The 18,945-nt window shown below is 40.8% G+C and overlaps 3 protein-coding genes and 1 long non-coding RNA gene across 17 annotated transcripts in view; 1 reads left to right on the forward strand and 3 right to left on the reverse strand.

Moving 5' to 3' along the window:
• CDC37L1 (cell division cycle 37 like 1, HSP90 cochaperone) overlaps positions 1-910 on the reverse strand; it is a 74,445-nt gene extending 73,535 nt beyond the window's left edge. For 4 of the 5 annotated variants that reach the window (XR_008549766.1, XR_008549765.1, XR_008549764.1 and 1 more), the window contains exon 1: positions 604-834. Coding sequence is in view for 1 of the 5 variants with exons in the window: in XM_037495376.2 (XP_037351273.1) it covers positions 604-735 (132 nt within the window). In the remaining 4 variants the exon portion in view is untranslated. Of the gene's footprint in view, positions 1-603 lie in introns of all 5 variants that reach the window. The other variant, XM_037495376.2, reaches the window with a different exon arrangement.
• A 4,731-nt stretch (positions 911-5,641) lies between these two features.
• On the reverse strand, positions 5,642-9,316 carry LOC119231710 (uncharacterized). The gene is made up of 3 exons (XR_005121927.2): positions 9,231-9,316; positions 6,817-6,919; positions 5,642-6,185 (listed from the first exon to the last, which is right to left on the reverse strand). It is a non-coding gene; the product is annotated as an uncharacterized LOC119231710 (long non-coding RNA).
• The window catches only part of SPATA6L (spermatogenesis associated 6 like), a 49,717-nt gene continuing 39,418 nt past the window's right edge, over positions 8,647-18,945 (forward strand). For 7 of the 10 annotated variants that reach the window (XR_005121926.2, XR_005121925.2, XM_054689818.1 and 4 more), the window contains exons 1-4: positions 8,647-8,748; positions 9,587-9,631; positions 14,166-14,303; positions 17,699-17,747. Coding sequence is in view for 8 of the 10 variants with exons in the window: in XM_054689818.1 (XP_054545793.1) it covers positions 8,650-8,748; positions 9,587-9,631; positions 14,166-14,303; positions 17,699-17,747 (331 nt within the window). In the remaining 2 variants the exon portion in view is untranslated. Of the gene's footprint in view, positions 8,749-9,374; positions 9,423-9,586; positions 9,632-14,165; positions 14,304-17,698; positions 17,748-18,945 lie in introns of those variants that run through there. The other 3 variants (XM_037493428.2, XM_037493426.2, XM_037493427.2) reach the window with 3 other exon arrangements.
• PLPP6 (phospholipid phosphatase 6) lies at positions 10,786-13,841 on the reverse strand. The gene has a single exon (XM_037493432.2). The coding sequence runs from the start codon at positions 13,839-13,841 to the stop codon at positions 12,957-12,959; it is 885 nt and encodes a 294-aa protein (XP_037349329.1). The 3' UTR covers positions 10,786-12,956.

Consider the following 18,945-nt stretch of genomic DNA (forward strand, 5'->3'; position numbering starts at 1 on the left):
GTCAGAAGGAAAAGGGAAGGTGTGTCTATATGTTCTTATCAAAAATCATAAGGGGGAATGGTCACGCGAAAGGGAGATTTAGGCCAGCATCAAAAGCGAGGTTTACTGAATTTACTCAGATGTGAAGCCAGTGAAATTGGATCTGAAAATTCTCTGTCAGGAGCTCAGTGAATTATTGAAACACAGCCATTCACTGTTCCTACGAACAGTGCACAAGTATTAGAACCTTCAACAGAATAAAGTGCTCGGAGGAAAGCATGCACAAGGAGGACAAAGGGTCAATGTTAGAGCATGAGTCGCCCCAAAACCTGGGTGTTGTCAGGAGACGGGTAGGACCGTCTTCCAAGGGTGAGGAGGTATGCAGACAAGGTGAAAAAAAAAAAAAAAGTGTGCGTGGAGGTAGGGGGTGGGAATAAATGATCATTTCCTCTTCGAGCCCTCAGAAGATGCTACAAAAGCCGTACGATGGCATCAGGCACCCGTCCCCAAGAGGGAGGAGGGAGCTCATAATAGAACACAGCGGAGATTCACAGAGACTGGGGACTCAACGGGCCCGGCGACGGCTCCTTCCCATTCCCCCAGCAGAACCCCGTCCCCTCTCACCTGGGTGCCGCCATCCGGCAGCTGCGGGCAGCGGGGAGAACCGGGGGACACATCCAAGTCATTCTCTTCCTCAGCCTCACCCTCGGCCCGAGGGAGGCTCCAAGGTCCAGGCGGCGGCCACGGCTGCTCCATGTCCAGCTGCCCCCCGCCCCACAACCGCCACCGCCAACCGACCAGGCGTGAGTGGAACCTGCAGCGCGAAGCCAGCCGTCCCAGCCGGCCGGGGCCGTTACCCAGAATCCCTCCACTGGCCGCGACGTCGACGTACGCCCCGCTAGCCTGGGCCGCGCCACCCACAGACGGCGGAGGGAGACGGACCCTGCTTATGACGTCACTTCCGCCTTGGGGCGGGGACGTGGGACGTGCGCGCCGGGGCTGGCGGGTAGTGGGTGGCCCTAGGGTACTTGCTGGTTCTAAAAGCTCTGTCATCTGATCCCTTCAGCGCTCGGTGCTTACCCGTAGCGGCGCCGCTGATTATGCAGCGTTAAATACTTGTTTTCTGAAGTCTCTAGACACCCAAGTTGCGCCGACTAAGTGTCGTCCACTTTGTACATTGCTCAAAAACTGCAACTCATTCTCGCACCTGGATATGTGAGCCAGTAGTTCTGAAGCGGGGGTGAGGGGAGAACAGGGAGAATTTCGAAGAGGAGAGCTGATTTTCCTCTCGTTTAGAGTTACAAGCAGCGAGAGTTCTGCGAAACTTAACCGGGAAGAGTACGCCCCAGATGAAGTACTGGAACGAGTAGGACTTAAAAAAAAAAAAATTGAGATGAGTAACGCTAGTAGCTAACATACAGGGAGGTTTTTCTGTATTTCTTACGTTTCTTTAATCCTGAAGATTTGTGCTCTCATTTATCCCCCTCTTAGAAGAAAAAATATACCCGTAATAACCCCTGTCATACATTTAGAGGGGAAGATATGAGATCAGCTCACGGAGCCTGACTTCAAAATGTGCATATTTAACATCATGTCTCACTGCCCTATTTATCATTAAAGACATTCATATAAGCAGACGCTATTTGTTCAGTTTAGTAGATTGGCAAACTTTTGAATTTGCCAATGCCGTATGCTGACAAGATGCTGTTAAATGCTGATAGAATGTCATTTGAACAACCTTTGGGGGATGGGGGGGGGATTTGACAATTCCAAAGGTTTAGGGGTTTTGATTCAGCAATTTCACTTTTAGGAAATTATCCCACAGGGTTTTTTTTTGCACCAATTGCAAATGATTTACCTATAACGATGTTTATTCCAGACTTGTGTGTGATAACAAAAAAAATCTAATTGCACATACATAGAGGTACTTAAATTACATTTTAATACAATGGAATATTATTTAAATCTTACCAAAAAAGTAGATATAAATGTGCAGACATAGAAATATCTCCAAAATGTGTGGAGTAAAAAAAAAAAAAAAAGCCAGTTCCAGAATTGGATATATCTGTTTGTCTATCATCTGTATCTGGAGAAAGAATGATCCAATTTGTGTGAAAACAAATTTGTGTGCATGTGCACACACGTGTATATAATGCCTCAATAACTAATAGAACTAGAGAAGCACTGTGCCTAAACATTTTGAGTTTAGGGATGAAAACCACAGGAGAAAATGGTACAAAGGGCTTTGAACAGTGCTTGGCATAAAGTAAGCTCTACATAAATGTTAAGTATTGTTGCTGTTAATGGTTTTCCTACCTCTCTCACTCTTCCCCTTAGTCTCTTTCGCAGTCTCCTCCCCTTCTAATAGACTCTATAATTTTAGAGTTCCACAAATTTTGGCCAGTGGGGAGGACCTTATCTTGTCTGTTCCCCTGACTCTAAATAACATCTGTGTATTGATAACTCCCAAAATGAAATCCAAGCTCTGACCTAACTCCAGAATGTCAGACTCATATGTCTACCTGTTGACTTGACATCTCTCTTTGAGTGACTCACACATATTATAAATTTTAAATGCACACAAAGGAACTCTTGATTTCATCCCTCCATTAAACTTACTCATATCTTTCCATGTCAATAAATGGCACCATTATCAAGTCCAAAAAAGGTCAGCCTTAACTCATCTCTGTCTTTCACCTCCTGTATCTGAACCAATAAGTCTTATTTTTTACCTGCAAATATGTCTTAAATATGTCTGTTTCTTTCCCGCTTTACTGCTTCCTCTCTCCCCAAACACCATAATCCTTCTCTGGGACTACTGCAGTAGTCTTCACATCTCTGTTCCATTTTTGCTCCTTAGAATCTTTTCACACAGTTGCCAAATATATATACATATACACACATATATATACATATGTATGTACACCCATATATGATCATGTAACATCCCTGTTAAGTCAATCATATGCTTTCAAGACAAATAACCAAAACTCCAGCTAACAAAGACTCTCATAAGGAGAGTTATTTACTATTTAACAAAAAGATGAAGCTAGATGGTCCCAAGGTTGGTTTAGCAGTTTGGCAATGTCATCAAGTTATTTCTATCCTTTCCATCATCCTAAGTCTGCTGACTTTGCTTTTCAGGCTTTTCATATTTGCATGGTGACTACCTTAGATCTGGGTAGCATATCAAAACATGACAATAACTGAAGCAAAAGGGAGAGGAATTAAAGACACCTTTGTTCACTTTTAGGTCTCATATCAGACATAAACATGATCCTTAGTGACTTCCCTTATATTTCATGAATGAGAACTGGCTTAAATAAATTATGATTCATTCACGGGAGCTATATGCATTGTCACCCCAGTAAAACTGGGTTTTCAATAGTAAGGAAAAAGAGTTTATGGCCAATAGGTAGGCAATCTTTAAATGTCTTGATAGCAGTCATGCTTTTCCTTTTAGATCTTAGCTCAAATGTACATACCATTAGACAGGCTGATCTGTTGTTTACTAGGTCTAAATTTGGTTCTTATTCCCTGTCCAACCTATAATCTTCAATCTCAATTTCCTGGGCATTTCCTTCCTAGCACTTTTCATAGTTATCTAATTTATTCACGTACTTATAGTATTTCTTCCTTCACTAGAATGTAAGGTTCATAAAGTACATCTTTTATACCTCATGGGTACAGAATGGCACATAGTTAAGTACTCAGTAAATATGTATTGAATGGTTTAGTAGAGAGAAAAAGAATAGTGTTGGATTAAATAAAGATAGGAGAGAGGGTGAAAGGAAATGGAAGGCACTTTATTTTGGTAGAAGGGTGGACATAATGATATCTGAAGTAGCCTCATTTTAGCTATTGCTGACTCTGGAGCCTAAATACTGCTGCCCAGGTACAGTGGGTACTTTTTTTTTTAGTAAGTCTTGGAACTAAATCATACTCTTTTCTACTTATATTGGGTAATAAATATAATTTCTTAGAAATTGCTTTGGTAATAATTATGCTATGGTCATAATTTACTACTGTCATGTTCATAGAATTGGCCAGCTGAAACGCAAAGAAAGGAGCAAATTAGTTTTTCCTGAGTAGAAATTACTTTAAAGTGGAAGGATATGGACTGTATAGTCCAGAATGCCCAAGGCCACTCCTTATGGAAGGGTTTGTGTGGTATCATAAAGTAAGTGTTGAGTCTACAAGTGTCAATGAAGCGAAGCCAAAAAGTATTATGTGAGCCTGACTCATGAATTTTTTAAAATTTATTTATTTATGTATACAAGAACTGGGGTACAGGCCAGAGATATGGAGGGTGAGAGGATTCACCAGAGACAGAGTGGGGAACAGAACAGGCAGACTGACTGAAATACACTGCTGAGGGGAGCAGCAAGCGAGTCAGGAGAGATCTGCTGCACTATGTAGGTAGCTCCCTGGCTAGATATCGAACTCCTGCTGCAGTGGCTGCGGATAGCTTCATAGGCTGCGTGTTAACCCCTTGCGCCACCAGGGAGGCCCCCTGACTCATGAATTCTAATAAAGTCTGTGAAATAGATTCCATATGTGTCTACAGATCATGGATAACTTCAAGATTGTTAAAAACTGTTCAGTTGCAATTTAATTCTTTCCCTGAAAGCATTCTGATATTTGGAGAAATCACTCCAGAAGTATGTATTCTTAAAGAAATACTCAAATTGTCAGCTCCTGTTATGTACATTTATGCAGAGGCCACTATTTGCAAAATATGGTTTTCTTTTTTCCTTAAGTGGGTTTCCCACTGAATTACTTGTAAAATATTACATATCACATTACACAATAATTTTCCTATCTATATTCGAGGCGAACACACCCATCATATTTTCTCTTTCAGTGTATGTATGACTTCTACTGAAGGAAATTTCATAGTGATGCCACTAAGAATCTTCTTCATGGGCTATTTTAGTACAGAAGGAGTTCCATCTGATATGATTACTTTTCTTATTTAACTATATGTTAAATATTTTTAAATTATTTTTATATTTTAAATACATGAAAACCCGGTTTGACTAACTCTACTCCTTCCAGACTAATGAAAGCTAGAGGCTCACTCTTTTCAGAAAAGTGCATATGTGCATGTACAGGAAAGGTTGCTTGTCATTTCAGGGACTTCAGGACTTCTGGGACAACTGGAGACCATAAGAAGAGAAACCCTGCACTGGAGACATAAGTAGCAAACATACTGGCATGGATATTTTCCTGGCATGCAGTATCTAGGATGCAGTCACAAAAGATCAAAAAGCCAGCTCCTGATCCTTCCTATCTTTCCAGATGATTCCTTTCTATTGTTTTATGATTTCTACTTGTCTTGTTTTCCTTTTGGACTAGATATTGCAAATACTTGGCAAAAATATTCAAAAGTACCTAAGGATAATCAATGAAAAGTAAGTTTCTTTTCTATCTCTTTATCCCAGGTTTCCTTCCCAGGGACATCAACTACACAGTTCTCAGTGTATCCTTTCAGGAGTATTTTAAGCACATATGTACTTTTATTCCTATCTCTTGTGAATGGCAGCATATTTTACATTGTTTTTGTTCCATACTTACTTCCTCCCTTTCATCCTCTCCCCACCCTTTAGTCTTATATTTTACAGAGTATTTACTGGTAGTACTTAAAGCTCCAGTTTTTTCCTTTTCCATGCCACATAGTATTCCACCTTGAGGTTTAACTATAATTGACTTAGTCTGACTCTAATTAATTAATTAGGGGGGTGGTTTCCAGTATTTATTTTGAGTACAAGTCGTGCTGCAATGTGTGTTTTGATGTACATCTTAAAGTATACCCATATATACATCTATTTCTAGCAGTGGAATTGCTGAGTCAAATGAAAATTTTTAAGATATTAACAAATTGCTCCTCAGAGAAGTTACATGTGTTGGGCAGAATAATGGCCTCCAGGTTACCTACATCATAATCTCTGGAACCTATGAAGATGTTATCTTCTGTGGCAAAGGGGAGGTAACATTGCAGATGGAATTAAAGTTATTAGCCAGCTGACATTAGAGTAGGGACAATTATCCTGGATTATCTGTGTGGGTTCAATGTAATCACAAACGTCCTTGAAAATTGAAATGAGAATCAGAGAGATGGCTGCATAAGGCTTACTTCACTGTTGCTGGTTTTGAAGATGGAGGAAGGGAGCTATGTACCAAGCAATGCAGGCGGTGCCCAGAAACTGGAAAAACAAAGAAAAGGAAAAGGCAAGTAATGCAACTCTGCTGATACTTTGCTTTTAGCCCAGTGAGACCTATGTTGGCGTCCTGATCCATAAAACTCTAACATAATAAATTTGTCTTAAGTCATTAAGTTTGTAGCAATTTGCTAAGTAGCCACAGAAAATCAATACATTAGGTATATTTACACTCCTACCAACAATGTGTGATTGTGCTTTCCCACAACCCTTCCTCCTTTTTCTTATAGTTTCCTTCCCTCACATGAATATTTCTCCCTACATCATTTGAAAAGTTTGCAACTTAAGGTCCTATAATTAATTTTTTTAGTTAAAGGGAAAAATCTCAGTCATAATTATCTGTCATACTTTGGTTCTTTGCTCATTAACTTTTTGGAAAATTCCCATTTGGGGCATGTGCCATTTTCTTAACAGTGGCCAAGATTTGAACAGGATGTGCTGATGTGTTATTTCTGCAATGCTAATATCACTACTGAGCCTGCTGCACTGCAGGAACACTTTGGAATCAGAAGTAGCTCAGCGGAATGTTTTTTTCTGCCACCTACACAGCCAATAGAGCCAATTTTCGGAAGTAATGACAATCCATCAAATCCTTGAATGACTTTGACTGGCCTACCAAGGAGACAGCCACCTCGGTGATGAACTACTTTGCAAAGTGGGGCAGAGGTTTTGTGTAGCAACTTTCACATCTTCAAGGCATCAGAGAACCTCAGGTAACCCTGGTGGGGGAAATTAACAGAGTGTAAATATTTCCTGTCAACTCATTTAATACCTCCATGGCAGACTAGCAGAAATAGCTGTGCCTGGTCCTTTCTCACTCTGCTTATTTAGTCTGTCATTATGTGTAGGACTCCCCTTACCTATGCACAGTAAATCCTCTAGAAGTGGCTTGACCATGTCTGCATTTAACATCTATTCAAAGATATTTATTGAGCATCTGCTATGCTAGGTATTTAGGATAAACTCTTAGCTATGCAGAGTTTACAACTTTGGAGAAACATAGTAATCAACAGTCACAGGAAGGAAAGTAAAACTGTTACTGTGGCAGTTGCTACAAAGAAGAGAGAAATATATTTGTAATATATTCCACTATGTTAGAGCAGAAAAGACACCATGGTGGAATATGTAAATCTGTGTACATGTGTTAATCCACACTTACATTGGATGGCACCCTAGATAAAGGGTATAGAGTAAGGAAAGGAAAGGGCGTAGAAACATTATACTTAGCCTGGTAAAGGATAAACATCTACAGAGAAAGAATGACCAGAGAGTAGGAGGGAAACAGGAAAAGGTTTGTTCCAGGGTACCCTAGGAACCAAGCAAGGAGAATCCATTTTCTTTTTCTTTTTTTGATATATTTTTTAGAGATTTATTTATTTATACAAAAACTGGGGTACAGGTCAGAGGCACGGGAGGGTGAGAGAATTCACCAGAGACAGAGCGGGGAGCAGAACAGGCAGATGGACCAAAGACACTGCTGAGAGGAGCAGCGGGCGAGGTAGGAGAGGTCTGCTGCGCCATGTGGGTCTCTCTGGCCGGCCGGGAATCGAACCTATACTGCAGAGGCTGTAGACAGCTTCACAGCATGGCACTCAACCCTCTGCGCCACCGGGGAGGCCTGAGAATCCATTTTAATCAATGAGAATTCAGTTCAGCAGAGACAGTCCAGTTAAGGCCAAAAGAACACAGGATGGGACATGGTGTCTTTGGGGATCAATTCAATGTCTATGCTGAAAGGGCAGTAATGGGGTAGGGCACACCTTGATGCAAATGTGGTTGCTACCCTTTAGTTGTATGACCTTGGGCAAAAGGCATTCTAGCCTCAGATTCTGCATCTGTAAAATAGGAATAATAATATCTCCCTTGAAGGGTTATTTTGGGATGAAATGAATTAGCCATGCAATGTGCCTAGCACTTTGCAGGTGCTCAACAAAGATTTTTTCCCTTCTATTACATATCTGGCCACTTATTTATTCATCTGCTCTTGTTGTCACTCCTCCTGATGTCTTAGCATTTGTATTGGTGACTTACTCTCTGCCTGTATATCCCTGTATTAGTCTGGGTGCCAGCAAGCTGTTGTGAGCTGACAAATCTGTGCTCCATATATTGTAAGGAAACAAGTGCCCTACTACCTCTTGATATGTAGGCGGAACAACAGGGATTGGACAAGGACGCAATATAACTTCATTATATGGATACTGAATTTTTTTCCTTCAGGGAAAGAAACTCCAATTACCAAAATGAATACCTAATCCTTGTCTCAAGATATCTTTCTTCATTTTCATTTCTGCAATTGTATGACTTTTCAGTGCAAGATATTAGTAATAAATGACTCATCACAATTTAAGATTTTTGTTTCAAGAGACAACATTGGCCCTTGCACATTTTTCTGATTGGCCAGTGGCAGTCACTCCCTCCTCCCTTAATTTTTGTCTATCATGTACAGTGAATGGTGGAAAACAAAGCAATTTCTACGATGTGTAAAGAACTCTTGCTCTCCCTGCCACTTTTCACCTTTTTACAGAGAAACTGGCTTTGGAAAGAACAGGTAATTACACTTTGGCAGATAATGCAATTCAGTCCTTGCCTTAGGTTAATTCACCCCAGAAAAGAGAGACCGATAAATATTTCTATGGTGGTTAACAACAGATAGCAAACTTAAACCTCTTTAAGAATCATTCCAATATTTCTAATTAGCACACGTAATTTCTTAATAGATGGTGTCAATGGTTTCTGAATCAAACACGAGAACACAACATTTCAGACGTAACCTAAAGTACCTTTAGGGACAAGAGAGTATTTTAATTGGAATTTTACAGAAATTCCAGTGTTTGGGTTTGCAAAGCTACTAAAAATAGTTCGCAAAGCCCTTAAATGATGACGGAGCTAAGATCACATCCCAGTTTCAGAAAGCACGCTGTAAACATTTTAACATGATGACCGGGGCTATAAAGAGAGGTGATGGAATGCAAAGTAAAGTAGGGTTGTCAGCTTCTCCCAAACCCGCCACCACGCCAGTACAAGACTAACCTCTCTCGCCAAACGCACAATCTGCAAAGCCGACCTTGTGACCACGCAGGCCAGGCTTTGGGCGCGCGCCTGCGCCGGGGCCTAGCTTGAGTTCCAGGATGGAAGGTGGCGCGTTTGAGTGTCCATGGCAACGGGACGCTTTTGCCTTCTGGAAACCTGCGCTCCAGCTCCGGTTGTGTGAGACCCATCCCGGTGGGAGGGTCTTGGACTAGGGGTGGGGGTGGGGGATGAAAAGGGGGTGGGGGCAGGGAAAACTGCTGGGAACATTTGCGCTAGAGAGTGAAGTACACTAAGAAAAATCGGCCTGAGGCTAGGCACAAAAGGATCATTTCATTTCAATACTGTCGTCAACGCAGGAAACGATGCCTCTGGAGGTGGTGGTGGAGCTGCAGGTCCGGGCGGTAAGAGATTCACGAACTTCTATTCCTTGTCCCAAATCAGACTCCTTCCCTAGGCTTCTTAGAGGGCCCCTGCTCGTTTTCGCCACCCCCTTCCCACAAAACACACACACACACACACACACACACACACACACACCCTCATCTTTTGGGACAAATCGTACTGATGTCCCTGAGATACTATACATTGGTCTTCCCTGACTACCTAACCTTTCATCCATCTTTTCTCCCCAAAGCAAAACTTGTTTCTTAGCTTTATCCTGAAATTTTCTGTGTTTATAAAATAATCCTGCATTAAGTCCAGGAAGAATTTTCTTTCTTTTTCAGGGTAAAGATGTGATAAAGGATTACAAAAAAAAAACAAACCCAAAAACAAACAAACAAACAAAAAAAACCACAAAACAAGAAAACCCTCTCCTTTAAATAACCAGGGAAGAATTTAATTTCAAAAAGCCCATTACTTCTGATAACATGCCACCTCTGAACCAAACTAATGTTTTCTAAGCTATTTCCCCTAGAGATGGCTCTGGTTTGCTAATCCCAAAAGGGAAATCAATCAACAACAGTTATGCAATTAGCCACTAAATCCTGTTTAAGTGTGGCCCTGTGGCAGAGTGACTTCATTGTTCCAGTTTGGGGTCAGCCATTCCTTTTACTTAAAGTCTGTTTTCCAAGGCTTCCATCTGTAGTCACTGAAAGACTGTTGTGTGGCTTCGCTTCCAAGCTCTAGGGGCTTCTCTACTGGCAGTGATTACAAGCACAATACTAACAAATACTGCTTAACTGCCATGGAAAATCTGGTTAGCTTCCATACAGATAACCAATGCCATGGTTTCATCATACATGTAGTTCTGAAACAAATATTATAAAAATTTCCAGCACTCTCCCTACTTAGCTGACAACAAATAGGGCCAGACTATATCAAAATTGTGCAGTAGAATGAAGGAATTTTTAAGAAGCTGAGTTTTCCTCCTCATTATGGCAAAAATTAAACTCATCTCACTTCATTCAACAATACTGGTTAATTTTATTTTGATTTTTTTTTAAAGTCACTTTTTTTTTAAAAAAAGATTTATTTATTTATTTATTTATTTATTTATTTATTTATTTATTTATTTATTTATACAAGCACTGGGTACAGTCAGAAGCGCGGGAGGGTGAGAGAATTCACCAGAGCCAGAGCGGGGAGCAGAGCAGGCTGAAGGACCGAGGTACACTGCTGAGGGGAGCAGCGGGCGGCAGGAGAGGTCTGAGCGCCATGTGGGACCCTCCTCCTGTGGCTGGGGAACTGCTACGGAGCAGCTGGGGATGGAACTGGTGCTGCAGAGGCTGCGTGCAGCTTCGCAACCCAGCGCTCAACCGCTGCGCCACCGGCGAGGCCCAATTTTATTTTGATTTTCAAAGGCATTCCCCAGTATACAATTTATTAACAATGAAATCAGTTTTCGACTCTACAGTACTTAACAATGCTCCAAAAGCATCAGCTAATTGATCTGTGCTTCAAAACCCCAGCAATGAAAACAGGAAATTCCAGAAGTATAACCATGAACAAGAAGGTAAACCTAATTTCGAGACTCCAATATTCAGACTTACACACTGCAAAAGGTAATATCATTGTGTCCAAATGATCTGGACTGAAAATGGATTAAAATAAAGGATCTCCTTCCAAGGTTAAACAAAGCAAACCACTTAGAGCTTCAGTTTGGTTGATTTAGCAAGTGAAGAGGTAGTATGTGTTCAGGATGTTGTGGGGATGTAAATAACTTTATTATGAGGAGCAGCTTTTTCAATTTCAGTGTGCCTCTCACATCCATAAAGTTCAATGCTTCCACCCAGTGAGAACCTACTTATCACAACCATTCTCCATACTCTTAGCAGTACCTCTGTATGACAGATCAAGGGTCATAATCCTTTTTATAAATGTCAAACTCATTTATTATAAAGAGTACCCGAAGACACCAATTTCCATGGGTAATTTAAAGATTCTTATTTTCAGATAGAGCAACATTTAAAGTACATAACCACTTCAGTCTTTCTTAGTCAAAGAGGCATTCACCCTGCTTTTGATGGTTTTGGTTTTGTAATTTGAGGAGGCACTATGGATTAAATCTTTAAATGCAAAGATCAATGTTAATGAAAATTTAGGAGTTAGAGATATCTTGAGCTTGGTATAGCAGCAGGCTTCCCTTGATGAATTCAAGTTAAATACTGTTACCTAAAATGTGCCGTGTACAAGGAAATGGAATTCCACATGAAAAACTACAATATGTGGGATCATCCTTGTGGCATATATGAAAAAGTTCATGCTCTGGCATTGCAAATAATTCTATTATTTTCCCATTTTATTACCCAAATAGAGGAGCATTATTTTTTCCAAAGAGACGATAGGCCGTAGGGCCCTATCTCCTCATATACTGGCTCATACTGTACTCTATAACTCTCCATTTTGACTTCCCCAGAAACTTAGCTTTTCTATCCATTGTCATACCACACTATTTATTGCTTGTCAACAAAATCAAGCATGAGGCCATATTCCCAGTCTTTCCTTTTTATGGGCACTGCAGATATGCCCAACTTTTAAGAGTTTCTTCAAGTAAGTTCTTGACTTGTTTTCTAAATGCTAAAAGACTCTTAAGTAGTGGGAAATAAATATCTTTAAAGATTTTTTTAGGAAGTAGGGGTAAATAAGGAGAAGAGAGAAAGACATGTATTATAATCTTGCTTCTCACTACCCACTCTGCAAAGACGGAAGAGTCAATAGTCAAATAGCTTACCAAGAACATCAGCATTAAGAAATCTCCCCAAATGTGGCAACAGATCTTCAAGAAGCACACTAGAAAAACCTATGTCTTATACTCTTAAAATACTGCTTAAAATCTACTTTAGAAAAAGGACTAGAATTCGTTTGTGGCTCATCTGCATGTATATTTACAGAATGATAAGCATGTTTCTCTTTCAAATTTCAATTTACAAATGATATGTTGATATATGGGATTACTACAAAACACAAATTATGTAAATTTTTAGAAAAGAGCAACATTATAATCACCCCAGACAACACCTCTGCTGTTGTCCTGGACATATAATTATTGAATAAATATACAATAGAGGGATTTTTTTGCTTTCCATAATATGGTTGTGATCAGTAATGGCCAGCCAGCATGTGCTCAACCCATCAAGATGATAGGACATCCCATTAAGATGGCAGTAAATCCCAAAGGAAGCCTGAAATGTCCTAAGGGGCAAGCAAGATGAGTGCTGGTTTATGATGGCATCATTGCTAATGGAAATCTTCAGATCTCCTGGTGCCATGATGAGTAAGATGGTGTCAGTGTTGGTTCCATAGTACAAAGAGGAATGGAGCATTGTGCGGTGAGAGCCAGCAATAGTCCACGATGCTATACTGCATGTAGCCCAGGAAAAAGCCAAAAGCCACGTCTGTGACATTGTGCCTCCCCAGCATGACCCTGGAGAGGCCCAAGATGAAAGCCCACAGTACCACCAGCACCCTCAGTGGAATGGCCAGCACCAGGTGGTTCAGCATGAACCGTGACACCAGGGCGGCCCTCGTGGAATGGCCCGAGGGAAAGGAATACTTGTCCACAGAGAGAGTGAAAAACATGTCCATCTGATTGTGTGCCGGGCGGCGCCTGCGGACTAGCCCTTTGATCAGGCCCACCAGCAGCAGGTCCAACAGCAGGGCGAAGAGCAGGTTCATCAATACCTCGCGCCCGGCCCAGCTGTCGCTCCTGGTCAGGCAGTAGAGGGTGCCCAGCAGCCAGGGGATGCCATGTCCCGAGATCTCCAGCAGCTTCATAAGGGGCCTGACGCTGCCCCAGGACGAACTCTCTCCCGCGCACACCCCCAGCTTCTTGGACAGCCACAGGTCGATGGCCAGCAGGGAGCGCAAGGCAATGCCCAGGAACGACGGGTTCAGGTCCATGCGGTCCTCGTCGGGCGGCGGGGCCAAGGGTGCCTGCGAGGGGCCGGCCCCGGTCAGGGGGAAGGAGCCGCGGCGGTGCACCGGGCTCTCGGATGCGCGGAGCCGGGCGCAGGTGGGGTCCACGGCCGGCGCGCGACTGCTGAGCAGGGACTGGAACTCGAACCTGCCGCCGCCGCCATGGGCCGGGCTGCTGGGGCTGCTGCTGCTGCTGGTGCTCGAGGCAGGGGCGCCCAGCGGGCGTCCCTCTGCGTTCCTCCGGGGGCTCGGCATCGCGGCGGGCCGCCAGGACCCCAGGACCCGGCCGGGCTAAAGAAAGGCTTCCCGGGCCTGCAGCGTCTTCCGCTTCCGCACGACCATCCTGGAGAGGCGGGGACAGGCGGCGGCCAGAGGACAATTGTGACACCTGGCGGAGACCGGGGAAGATCTGGAATTTCCAAATTTAAGAAGGGGGGCGGAGAGGATACTGTTGTGGGAGGTACAGGTAAGGGGTTCGGTGTGGAGGGTATTTCGCATTGTTGGAGGTTAGAAGAAGTAGAGGCGCCTTTAGAAAACAAAACACAACACACTCTTCAATTTTTTCTCTTTGTTTTTAAGATTTCTTGCCCAGGGGTGTTCCTTCCTGGCAAGCAAGATGTGTACCTTGGGATCTACTTTCTGAATCAGTACCTGGAGACAGACAGCTTCCCCCCTGTATTCCCTCTTATGATTCAGCAGAGCATGAAATTTGAAAAGGTAATCTTGACTTTCTCATTGCTAAATAAGAGAAATTTAAATTTAGCTGTCTAAAGATCATTTAATGGTTCTTGCAAAGGACACAGTCCTTATAAACTTATTATATAAATTTACTTTAAAAAATTAGTTTCTGGCGCCTCAACATAGTGCAAAATCCTAGTTGGAGGCTTTGCTTTTGCATCTCAGGTGTGAGCCAAGCTCTGTCAATCTAGTGCTGAATACTCTGGTGGATGTTTTCTATTCTCGGAATTCCCATGGCATTTTCTAACTGGAGCAGAGAGAGAATTTTCTGAATGTTCTTGGATGTGTTAGAGGCGGTTGCATTACATTCATGACAGATTATCAATAATCTAGAAGACTTTGTGGGTTTTTTTTTTTTTTTAAAGATTTATTTATTTATGCAGACAAGAGCTGGGGTACAGGCCAGAGGTGTGAGGGATGAGAGAAGTCACTGGAGACAGAGTGGGTAACAGAACGGCCGATTGACTGAAATACACTGCTGAGAGGAGCAGTGGGTGAGTCAGGAGAGGTCTGCTGTGCCAGGGATCCAACTCAGCCTGCAGTGGCTGCGGATAGCTTCATAGGTTGTGTCTTAACCCCTTGTGGCACCAGGGAGGCCCAATCTAGAAGACTTTGGAAACAAACTTTTTTGACTCAAAGAAATAATGAAAAGCTAAACCAAATTAGTTAAATCCTGTATCTGAAAACTAGAAGGTTCTTCAGATTTGCTGAGATTCCTTAGGTCATTCCTGGTTTATTAGCTACAGTGATAGTGTCTAAAGTCCATCCCAGTGAATAAGACCATGATATAAACAGCCAAAAATATTACCAATCTTTTCCTCACTTTAGAATATTTATTTCATCAATACAACATCAATGACAATACCTTGAAGGTTTAGTTTTGGAATTTGGAGATAGAATCAGTTTTAACCTTGATAAATTTAATGATTTTGTCCCCCAAAATATCACTGGGGTGGTTTTTTTGGGGAGGAGATGATTATGGGAAGCCTGAAGGGTAAGGCTTATCACCTTTTAAAGATCTGGATGGTTGCCCAGAAAATTACCTCTCTTTTAGACATGAGAATGGGAGAGGAGGTGAGAATTGAATTTATAAAGGGCTAGGGCTCTATGTAATACTTAAATAAAATCATCATATTATATTATTAATAATAATTAGAATAGGATCTACCAACGTGGCTGGATTTGAGAGGAATAAATGGGTATTTCCTTGGAACATGCAGTCAGGATCCAATAGAAATTACTTCCATTTATATTTTAGTAGTGGTAAAAGGTGGATGATAAAATCCAGTTTATTTTTCCCCAAGAATTTCCTAATTAGTTTTAACAACTTTTAGTTTGCTTATGTAGAAGACTTTAAATGACCTTAGGAGTTTAGCCTCCTCGATTTGTAGAAGCAAAGCGTGAAGCTCAGGGTTAAAATTTAAATGCCATAACTGCTATATTGCAGACTGTGCATTTGAAATTACTGGTCAATCTTATCATGAATCATTTTTTCATTTTGTAAAATGCAACTAAATAACTATTTTAAGTTTAGAAAAACTTCCCTCTTGTGTAAGTTATTTAGGTTCACATTCCTGCTTTTTTCTCAGTTGACTTGAGCTTTCTGATGTCTGTTCCATTCTCTAGCTGCAAAAACTTGCAGCAAACGAAAATATGTCTTCTTAAACCTTCTGTGTAATTTAGAATCAAATGTTCTAAAGAACTTAGGTAAATAAGAAATTACTCATAAAGAATGTGTGAACTATTATATTTGAGCAACTTACATCAATCATTTACTCTCCAAGATCACACTTTAGGAAATCTTTAGACATGGGTGAAGGGTTACAGTTACTGAAATAACTGAAAAAAAAAAAAAAATCTTGTATTTGCTAGATAAATCCAAATCAGTAAGACAAAAATGGGTTATATTTTGTAGTTAAAGCAGATCTGACTTCAGATCAAGAGCAGAATTTAGCCATGCTGAAGACTAAACAACAATTCATTTATTTTTTTATTTTTATTTATTTATTTTTTAAAAAGATTTATTTATTTATTTATACATGCACTGGGCACAGTCAGAAGCGCGGGAGGGTGAGAGAATTCACCAGAGCCAGAGCGGGGAGCAGAGCAGGCAGAAGGACCGAAGTACACTGCTGAGGGGAGCAGCGGGCGGCAGGAGAGGTCTGCACGCCATGTGGGACCCTCCTCCGGTGGCCCGGGAGCAGCCAGGTAACGAACCGGCGCTGAAGAGGCTGCGGGCAGCCTCGCAACCCAGCGCTCAACCGCTGCGCCACCGGGGATGCCCCTTAACAACAATTCATTTAAATCAGAACTTTAATGTCTAAAAAACTCCACTAAAATGTTTGTTTCATACAGGATTCCAGAATTCAGGGTAAGGGGCATGGTATGCCTTTTAGTTCAGTATTATTCCATGTACTTTTATCTCAAGGACAAAATATGGAGCTTTGGCAATGGGTAGAGAGGTATCACAGTGTTTTTCTTGTGCTTCACTTAAAACTTAATGAGACTCTGTCCCTCTCTAGTTATTTTTGGATTCTGTTGGAGTGTAGCCACAGGGATCCCCCTTTTTGAGAGTTTAATGGAAAGAGGATTTTCTTTTATGACAAAAGTGGGAAAGTGAAAATAGCGAATAGTATATATTTTGCAACAGTCACTATACAGGCATCATATACCCTAAGCAGCAAGACCCTGCCCAAGCACTACTTTATACAGGCTGTGTATTTATAATATCATTCTTGATTTTTCCACATCATAGTGTTATTTTAGGCTTTACATATTATTTGGTAGGTTTTTGGGTATATCGGAATGTTCAAATATTTTCCCATATAAATTAATGATAATTATCCTTTACACTATTTTGAATTATAAAAGGTTCGCAGGAATGCTCTACTTTCCAAAAAAAATGGAAAGCTGTATTAGTACTTAGTTTTTCTTTTGTGTTATACATAGATAGGATTTTAATTTATAGTCCTTTTAGCACACCCTTTTACTTCAGTGAGCAACATGAATGAATATCTTAGTATGAGGAATGTTTTTCTTTCTAGGTACTCAAGCTAAAGACTCTTTGAGGTTGTTGCCAGATGTGCTTTTACCAACAAATTGTAGGGCTAGGTCAATTTGATGACATTTTGAGCATATGGCAGATTCAACTAACTCAGATTTCCCTTGCTCTTGGAATTATGTCAATTTTTATTCTATAGTCATTTGTTGAACTTTCAACTATGTGATTGCTAAAGATACTCTTATTGAATCCTAAAATATTATATGGCTGGATTTTGCATGTGTTAATTAATGGGGCAATTATAACCTACAATTTTATTAATATATGCCCACAAAAACATTGAAAATGTATTTCCCCCATTTTTTCCCTGCAGGTATTTGAAAATGCAATTGATCCTGGAACCGTAGCAGATATTTTAGAAGGTATGTACTCTCAAAAAAAAAAAAAAACCTACTGTGTGTATGTCATTTATTATTATAAAATTCTACTGTTTTCTAAATTGTGGTACTTTTGTGTTTGATCCATATGTAAAATTTGAGTCGTGTATTTGATGATAGACCCTTTCCTAGATATGGATGGAGTTTTCTGGATCATACAATTCTGCTTGTTTATTTATTAGAATAAAAATGATTTGTATATAGTCTCATGGTCATGTAACCCTTACATAATCGGTGGTAGTACATTTTTGTCATCATAAGAAGAAACCCTATATGTATTCTTCCTTATCCCCTCAGCCTTTGGTAACTCCTAACTAATCTTTCTGTTTCCATAGATTTTCTTATTCTGGAATTATACAATATGTGGTACTTTGTGACTTCATCTTAAGAAACAGTATGGTAAAGTGTCTCTCTGAGATGGCTCACCTCAGTAAGAATAATTTCCCTCATGTCTCTTTAAATCCTAAAGAAAAAATTCAGTATGTCAGTTAATAATACAAGATTCAAGATCTTTTCATTTCAACTCCCAAATATTAAACCCAGGTGGTCAACTAATGTGTTAAAAGACCATGAGTACAGCTCTCTTTGTGATTTACTGTCCTTGATAGTTTAAGCAAGTGTAAAGTGTGCATATTATTCCAAGCAATTAAATGTATTTTATAAAACATCTTAATTAACTTGTTCTGTGGAAGAATGGAGTTTTTCAGTGAAGTGTCTTATGCATAAGAGCACAGGCTTTAGGGGCAAACTGCTTGGGTTTAGATGAAACCCTGTTACTGTTTTGCCCTAGTTACTGCACTTTTCCTCCTTGAGGCTTAATTTTCTCATTCATAAAAATGGGGGTAATCTTTATGCTTGACTCCCAGGGTTGTGGTTAAAATGAATAAATATTAGGAATTTCGAGTCTGAAACAACTGCTTAATATTGCCTTGGGGGTATGATTGGCAAGGATATATTCCCTCCGTCATTTGAAAAACCTAAACTTATGGGCTGTCTTTTTAAAAAAAGATTTATTTATTTATACAAGAACTGGGGTACAGGCCAGATGAGCAGGAGGGTGAGAGGAATCACAAGAGACAGAGTGGGGAAAAGAACAGGCAGACTGACGAAATACACTGCTGAGAGGAGCAGAGGGCGAGATAGGAGAGTTCTGCCGAGCCATGTTGGATTCGAATTTGTATTG

The sequence above is a fragment of the Talpa occidentalis genome, unplaced genomic scaffold (genome assembly GCF_014898055.3).
Source record: "Talpa occidentalis isolate TD23 unplaced genomic scaffold, MPIMG_talOcc4v2.1 talOcc4.7, whole genome shotgun sequence".
NCBI lineage: Eukaryota > Metazoa > Chordata > Mammalia > Eulipotyphla > Talpidae > Talpa > Talpa occidentalis.